Source organism: Miniopterus schreibersii (assembly GCF_964146895.1).
Source record: "Miniopterus schreibersii genome assembly, chromosome: 12".
Lineage (NCBI taxonomy): Eukaryota > Metazoa > Chordata > Mammalia > Chiroptera > Miniopteridae > Miniopterus > Miniopterus schreibersii.
In genome coordinates, this window is record NC_138112.1 from 48,118,090 (window position 1) to 48,126,818 (window position 8,729).

General features: G+C 40.4%; 1 protein-coding gene across 1 annotated transcript in view; it reads left to right on the forward strand.

The window, feature by feature from the left end:
• Positions 1–8,144, forward strand: part of ZDHHC13 (zDHHC palmitoyltransferase 13) — a 43,725-nt gene extending 35,581 nt beyond the window's left edge. Inside the window, exons 15-17 of the mRNA XM_081153294.1 lie at positions 2,798–2,955; positions 5,126–5,223; positions 7,563–8,144. Coding sequence (XP_081009420.1) covers positions 2,798–2,955; positions 5,126–5,223; positions 7,563–7,701 — 395 coding nt within the window. The 3' untranslated portion in view covers positions 7,702–8,144. The remainder of the gene's footprint in view (positions 1–2,797; positions 2,956–5,125; positions 5,224–7,562) is intronic.
• The last annotated feature ends 585 nt before the right edge of the window (positions 8,145–8,729 follow it).

Sequence of the window (8,729 nt, forward strand, 5' to 3'; positions counted from 1 at the left end):
GTCTTGTATTTTGCCAATAAAATACTAATTGGTTGCTTGAGCTAAAATCTGGAATGATTCAGGAAGACGTGAGGAAAGTTTTTTCCTACCTTTTTTTCTTTTTTATCATCCCAAGCTCTGCCCCTCCCACCCCCCACCCCCCCTTCTGGTTTTCTTTAGTTTAAATTTTGTGTAGTTTTTAAAAGACAGTTCCTTCTACACTATTCCCCAGCCTCCCAGCTCCCCTCCTCAGAAACACCCAGTATTACAAGTTTTGTTTGGTTTGGGGTTTCATTTTTAGAGATTGCTGCTACAGGCATGGAAAGGACTTTTGTTACCTTGCCAGCCTGACACCTCAGTTGTCTGATCACTAGGGAATGCTTTTGTGGCTCAATATAGCTGTCAGCATCTCAAATGGATCTGATCTCAGTTCTTGTCAAAGGCCATCAGTAATCCTGAGTGTTGGAATTTGAAATCTCTTAGATTAAGTCCTGTGGTGTAAGAAATAAAATATTTTTTGACAGTGCTTCTTTCTGTTGAAAGAGCTGCCCTTTGAAGGCCTGACATTAAAGCATATTCCTGGAAAACCTTTTTAAGCTGGCCCATGGACCAACTTGTGCTTGGACTTGATCCTAGGGAAAAGGAGCCAGATTTTACACCACTCATGTCTCCCCTCCTCCCTCTCCACTAAAAATAGCCCCCTTTGTTCGGTGTCTACGTCCAGCATAAGACTGTATTGATAAGGACAGAAGTGATTTTCCATCACATTCATTCTTTCCAAGTTGCTTTCTTATGACATGCATTGGTTCTTCCCTTCTCTTTGTCTTTATTCCCTGGTTTTGAACCAATTTGTATATTACGTTTTGTTTCTTAGGAACAGTCCTCCTTTACATTCACTTACAACTAGCTGAACATATTTTGTTTCTTTTGTCACATTTACATTTTGACATTTTTTTTACACTTAATGAAGACATCGTGCCACTTATCATTATTTCACAAATAGGAAAAATGAACTTAAAAAAAAGTGCTCCATTTTTCTAATGCGTCCTCACTGTCCTCCCACCTTCCTTGTTTACCATTAACACTCCTGTTGCTAATGCCCTGCTGTGCACCCTCCCCCTCATGTGATCCAGTTGCGGCTACTTCTGCCTCTGTACAGCAACCATCCATTTTGTCTTGTGAGGTCTGTTTTCAGGGTGGACTGTAACTCAAAGTTCAGCATTGTACAAGTTATAGGGAGAAAGATCTTAAATCATTGCTAGAAAGAACATTCTAACTATCAGAGCTATCTAAAGATGAAAACATTGATTTGGAACAATACGAGTTCCCTATCATTAGCCAGTGACCACCTGATAAGAATGTATTTGTACATATTAAAGTATTATATTGCACATGATATAATGTACATGGCCACTTATAGCCAATCTTTGATATTAAATCTGAAATCAGGTCTATGGAGACTTCAATTTGAGGTCATGCTGTGTTATCAAAAAAATTCCCAGAGGAGAGCAGTGGAAATCCGTAAGCTGAAAGAAGGTCGATAGTCTTCCCACTCAACCATCTTTTCTGCCTGATGGTGGGAATTATATTCTTTTATGTCATGCTAGGTGCTTCCTTCTGTGCTGTCCCAATGAGAAGCTTTAAAGAGTGTGATTTGCCTTGCTACCTTCATTGTTGCTCTGTGATGATTGCTGTTAGAATGCTTCTGGCATACATTCATGAAAGATAGCTAGGAATTAAACTAAAAAAATAGATATTTGGGGCAAAAATGGACAGACAGTTGATAGTAAAATCATGGACTAGTTGGTAATAAAGTCATGGACTCATCTTCATGTCCCAGGAGCTCCTAAGTATTGCTTTGGGAAGCTGCCTAAAACTACTTATCAACTTGTCAGAGGCCTTTTTGAAGCCTCAAGGTACAAATCTACAGAATTCTCATTTCAAAAATAGTTTGCCCTTTATTAACAGTCATGGTGCCTGTAAAAGTCATTGGCTTTATATAACCTTGAAGTTCTGTTCCCTCATTTCTCCTGCTTCCTACCTATATTCACCTTACTACTGCTCTTAACTACATGGGTTAGGGGTCAGTCTCATGAAGGCTATAGTGAAGTCCTTTCTTTTAATTGATATATAAATAGGTTCTCCTGGGGAGAAATTGAGCTGTGATCATATGAATCTTGCTCTCTGTTCTTTTCCCTGGGGTTATCTTTCTTGTGAATTTCCTCACTTGGCCTTTTTCTCCCTGCAGGTTAAATTATGGTGCCAGTGCAGAAGTATGCTCAGCAACTGCATGGTCTTAGATTGTGTTCCAGTGGTATCTAGGTGCTTATGTGTTTCTGTGCCCACAGCAATGGCCTATTGATCTGAACCCTTAATAAGAGTTGATATTTAGTTCTGTGATAGGCCCATATCTTGCTGTAACATGGATAAATTAGAGAATTTTCTAGGACAAATATTTATTAAATATAATCATTCTCAGTTGTCAAGTCCTTGAGCAATTAACTTCTCTGGCAGTACATTTTAGCTGAATATGCTGATTTTAGTGATGGTTTTATGGACCTTTTTTGCTTTTATTCTTTTACTGCCAACTACCAATGCGGTGTTATCATAGCCTTAATTCGTGAGGTACTGTTTTTTTCATCTTTGTTAGGGGAGCTGGCATTTGGAAGACAAAATCTTAAAGTCAGGTTCTGATCTGTGCCATCATGTCTTCCTTTCTCTTCTCCCTAAGTAGACCTGCAGTGATTGTATCTTCTTGCATAATGATCACCAGTTTGTTGCCTTTTTAAATAATGGCTTCCTTTTTGTGAATTCACAGATTGGTCAAATCATTGTGCCACAACATTCAGAGAAGATGGACTATGGACCTATCTCAATCAGATTGTGGCTTGTTCCCCTTGGGTTTTATATATCTTCCTGCTGGCAACTTTCCATTTCTCATGGTCAACATTTTTATTATTAAATCAACTCTTTCAGGTATTTATTTCTTTCCTTATAATGCCTTTGGGTAAAATTTCCAGTAACCTGTACTAAGGTAGAAAGACTTTAATTTCAAATCAGAAGAGTTAGTTTCTAGTTCTACTTCTGTCACTTTCTCTAAGGGTCTAGGCGTGTCATTTGACTCTGAATTTCAGTTTCCTTGTCTCTAAAATGGGGGTAATAATGCTTGTCTACTCTCACAGGATGGTTTAAAAGTTAAAACAGTAAATTGTTAGCGTTGGCCTAGGTGTTTCCTAATCTAGCCTCTTCATTTTACAGAGGTAAAGAGGTGAATTGAATTGTTCAAGGTCATCCAGTGAGTGGGAAAATCAGAACGTGAAACAGGTCTTCTGACAGTCCCATTTCAGGGCCTTTTCCATGACGCAGTTCAGTTGTATGGTGCGCGCCAGCATGGCATACACTGTGAGGCATCGCGCTCGTGCAAGGCGGTTATTCTCCCTCGCTTCCCAGCGCTGTTTGTGTCATTATTATGCAGTCTGTGAGTGGGTAGAAGTGGGGAAGAAATGACAGACACACCACTAACCAATGGGCATGGTAATTGCACTTCCAGAGAAGGGCATGGCCATTAGAAAGTTCAAGCTCCAGGGCAGTAGTCACCTTCAGCTTCCTGTGACTTTTCTGTCCCTTCCCTGCTGCCTGCCTTAACCTGTGAGCAGAACCTGATTCTCGTTGTTGCTGTGGCCGCCTGTGTGGAATGGACAGCCATGATCAGTCTGCGCCATTTGCTGCAAGACTTGAGATAACTAGAGCATTATTCAGCAAAAGCAAAGTGCATTCCACTTTTAAGGGGAAGTAACCGATTCTACAATAATAATAATAAAGAAATTTTTAAAAAGCAAAAATGCTAAAGAAAAGAATTAAGCTAATAACACCGAGTAGACAGAAGTTTCTGAACATTCATCCAAAATTCCTATCCTTCTGATATCTACAGACTTTGGCTGTAAGAATGGACATTAGCATCAGTGATTATAAATAGTAATTACTATTATTTATAATACTTAATATTTATACATGCTTTACATATTCCAAAGCACTTTCCCATCTGTTTCCTCACAAACATTTGAGATGCAGACTGTGCCAAAGTAGTATCTTCATTGTATGGATGAGCAAACTAAGCCAAAGAGATGTTGAGTGCCTTGCTTGTGGCGATAGGGCTAGTAAGAGGAGTTAGATGTAGAACCTAAGACTTGAGACATCAATTTTAATTCTCTTCCTTTTCTGGACTCTTAGAATAAGTACAATTATGTAAGACTATAGTCTTAATTTTTAAAAGAAAGGTAAATATATTTGTATTTTCTGTGTCAGGAAAATGGACTCAATGTTTTGGATAGTTTTCAAATATAGGAATTCAGAGCAAAGTTATTTTCTTAACAAACAAAACAACTCAGTTATTTGAAGCCTTTCATTTCCTGAGTGCTCTGGCTAGTCATGGTTTTGTCTGTGGCCAGGGAAACTGAGCGAATGGACTGCTGGTTAGGACCATGGACTCTTCTCACACTGGCTGAGGTGTCAGCCCCAGTGCTGCCACCCTCTAAGCTATGTGGCCTTGGACCAGTTACTTAACCCCTGTAAGCGTCTGCACTTGGTATTTTAAATATATTATCTCACATCCTTAAACAATCTAATGAAGATGATAATCTCTGTTTTAAAGATTAGGAGCTTGATGTTGGAGTTGTTTTGGGGATGAAATGAGATAACTCGGTAAATAGTAGTGTTTTTAATGTCGGTTACCTTAATTCTTACCTTTTCCCAATTATATGGATTTAAATATTCTTTACTTCAGATTATTATATTTTTCATTTGGCTGTTTTCAAAGAGATACTAAGAAGAATACACAAGTTGAGATAATTGCACTGATACTGACCTGATATTGTTTTATTTATCTAAAGGTTGCATGCTGAATTTAAATCAATGCACTGTGCTTTCTTGAAGGACAATAATAATAATAAAAAAGCCCAGCTACTAGATTTACATAGGAGAGTCTACTTAGAGCTGCTGAATCTTTGCCTTCACCTTGATCCCTGGTTAGAAGGCTAGGTGATACTGTTTTGGGGGGAGTACTGCATGTTTTCCAGTGTCCCATGATACACTCCTAAGAGTGATGGAGCCTTGATGCATTTTTCATGTACCTCCCAACCTTTTTCAGATTGCTTTTCTGGGCCTGACTTCCCATGAGAGAACCAGCCTGCTGAAGCAGAGCAGGCATATGAAACAGCCGCTGTCCCTCAGGAGGACACCATACAAGTAAGTGAGATCTGTTCTTTCCACTGGGTCCTATGGAAGAGGCTAGCCTAGCCATTGGTTGTCCAATCCAGTGCCACCACCTTTGGCCATGCTGCTGTCCTCTAACTTGCTATCTGGTAGAGCTGACCCTCTTTTTTCTTGGAAGCCTCAGTGACAGGAGATGAGTGGTAAGGTCATGAGCCCCAAGGGAGTAAGAATTTGGGATTTAGTCTATTGGACTCAGTGCAAATAACAAGTGACTGAAGTTTTGCCAAGATGGGGAATCTCTCCAGTTAAGCCACATGGTCACAAGGTTGCATATTGCTGGCATGAAGTCAATGTGAGATAATTAAGCATGTGGCTGAGAAAGCAGGCCACAAGGCTTTCTGTAGAGAGTGCTGCATTGTGAGCTTTGCCAAGATTTTCAACCTGGATTTCTATCACCAGTGATTATTTTAGCCCTGTGTTTAATGTGCCCACCTGAGTCAGGGAGAAGCTAGTTTTTCAGGTTTGGGGTATGTTCTTCCTAGAGCATTGGTTGTATAAAACCTGTCCTCAGTTGAAAGTGAGAGTGTTTGTAGAAAGGTCGTCATCTTAAGATATGAAGGATCAGGCTTTGAAGCTTATCACCCTGTCACATGTATAGGGGTCTTAGAGACTGGGAGTGTTCGGAGGTGACCCAGAATCCTCCAGGGATTTGAGTGCTCACTGCATATCTCATGAGCAGTCTATTTTAAAGCACATTTGTGGTACAAGATGAAACTGTTAGGCTGTTAGACAAGGAAATCAGAGCCTGGGATGTGACTCTGAGGTGTGTTTAGAGAGGAAAGAAAATGACTTAATTGGGAAGAGGTGGCTAGAATGATGGAGAGCGGGGAGGAGTGTTAAGCTTGTGATGATTGTTTCAGACTGGCAGTGATAATAAAGTTTCCTTTTCAGTGGTTTAACCAGAGGAATTAATATTTATTTTACTAAAATATGGAAGCCTTTGTGGTGGAGGTGGAATTTTAAGCTGAGCCTTGAAAGCTGTGGGGTGGGTATGATGGGGATGGGAGAAAGGGCACCTCATGCCCTGGAGGAGCCTTACAGAGGTGAGCTGGCTGTGTCTGGGAATTGCTGAGTAATGGCAGCGTAAGCTGGAGGAACTAATGGTGAGGCCTCTTAAGCCTCTTTGCATCCAGCTTCTGCATCCTGCCCAGACCAAAGGTTCACCTTGTTTTCCTCGTCTAGGTGACTTTTACTCACTGACTGGGGCCTCTAAATTCCCAGCATGTCTCTACTTCTGCTCTGTCCTAGTCAGCCGTCTACCTGGAAACTGCTGTCTGGGCAGGGATGGGACTTTTCCTGACCACTGTCACTCAGTAGCAACAGTGGCACAGTCATCCTCAAGCACAGATGTGTTTTGATGTGCGTAGAGGGTTGGATTAGGCTTGAAAGATAGGGCATGTACATAACATCCACGTTCCTTGCAACTGGAATAGTTAGTAGTATTCAGGAACTAATGGAGGAAAAGTGATAATGAAGACTGTTGTAGTCCAGAAGGCTCCAAAGGGGAGGTGGGCCTTGACCTGGGCCCTGAGAACTGGTAGGACTTCAAAGGGTGAGGGGTGGGGGTAAGGGTTCCAGTGTAGTTAGGGTGGGGTGTGCGGGTTCCAGGGTAGAAGAATAGCCCATGCAGTTAGGATCATGGGGAAAATAGAGCCGGAGTAGCTGCAGCAGGAGGTTTATGACGAGAGTTTGGGGAGCCGACACCTGAGGAACCTGAGGACTTTATTGTGTAGGGCCTGCAATACAAAGATGAGGAATTGGGTTTGAATTTCTGGGCAGAGGAATGTCTTTAAGTGGTTTTGATTGGGAGCTGAAGGGCTATGAATACATCAGAGTTTTGGAGGACTAGACAATCTCCAGTATGTAAAATTAATTGGAAGGAATTGAAACACACATTTAGAGAGCTACATAGAAGGTTTAGGAAAAAAACCCATCTTGTTTGTATTTTTTCTGGCCTATCTGGCCTTTGAGATAATCAAAGTCTGAATTAGGTCAATGGGAATGGAAAGAGAGAAACTTATTGATGTCAGTGACCATCCATCCCAGTGAGTGGGAGACCGAAAATGAAGTTACTTAGTTGCTAGGTAGAAGCCAGGGACTCTCAAAATTAGGGATTCAGTTCCAGTGCTGGAACTGGGCATCTGTCTTAAGCTCTCATAAGCCCAGTAACTGATTCACCTCTGGATTCCTGTAGGATCTTCAAAGAACATTGTATATTTTACAATCTCGGCGAATGTTTATGTTGTGAATGAATGCTTGTCAAGAGCTACACAGGAAATGTAGTAAGACATGTTCTCTTCCTTTTTTGGCAGCCTTGGGTTCACACAGAACCTTGCAGATTTCTTTCAGTGTGGCTGCTTTGGCTTGGTGAAGCCCTATGCAGTAGATTGGACGTCACAGTACACCATGGTCTTTCACCCAGCCAAGGAGAAAGTTCTTCGCTCAGTATGAAGCAAAGCAACCGAAAGCTCTCACTCTGATTTGTTTGTGTTTATGTTCCCGCCCTGTGGTGTAAAAGTGAAGATAGAGTTCACCTAAGCCCAGAGGGAAACACAGGTGGTTTTTAAAGCCACTTGGTGAAAACAGAAGTTATCAATAAAGGCATTATACTTTTTTAGATTTAGCAAGAGCAGTCTTGGCAGACATCTGAAAAAAAAAACACACTTATATTTTTTATAAATGCATGTTACTTTTTGGGAGGATAATATTCACTAATTATGGATAAAATGTGGTATTTTCAGATACTTTATCAGCTGTTTCAAAATAGTCTGTTCTTTAAACTTGTAATTTTTTATAAATTATTTGTCTTTGTTTTGTCTATAAATATGTAAAAAATATTTAAATGTACTGGTTTGCTTTCACACTTAATAAAAAAATTTTTTATAGTTGTTTTGTAGTTTCTCACACTTCTCCAATCTTAAATTGAGAAAAGGTATGTATAAGACAAACTGATTCATAATTCCAGCCATGAACTGAGATCAGTGTTAACACCAATAAGCAAGATTTAATTTAGTTTTCCATCTTAGAAAATTGAGCATAAGAAGTCTTAAAGATTAATTATTATTTTTACTTAGTACCCTGAAAATCTTAGACTGGTGTGGTTATAATTGCTAATTTCCCTTGTTCTGGAGGAAATGCTAATTGACTTAACTCTTGGTATTCATACACACACACACACACACACACACACACACACACACCACCCCCCCCCACCCCCCCCCCCACCCCCCCCCGGGCATGTCACTTTCCTGCTAAAAACCCTTCCATAGGTTCCCATTGCTCTTGGTGTAGAAGCTAAAATTCTCATGTAACCAGCAAGGCCCTGAATGACAGAAAGTTGGTTTGTTTACCTTTCTCACTCTAGACCAAGCTTTGTACTCTCACCAGATTCATTCTTTCTTCTACAAAGCCTTTGCAGATAAGAAAATCAAAATCTAAAGAAGTTTGTATCTTCTCCAAGGTCACATGGATACTAAGTG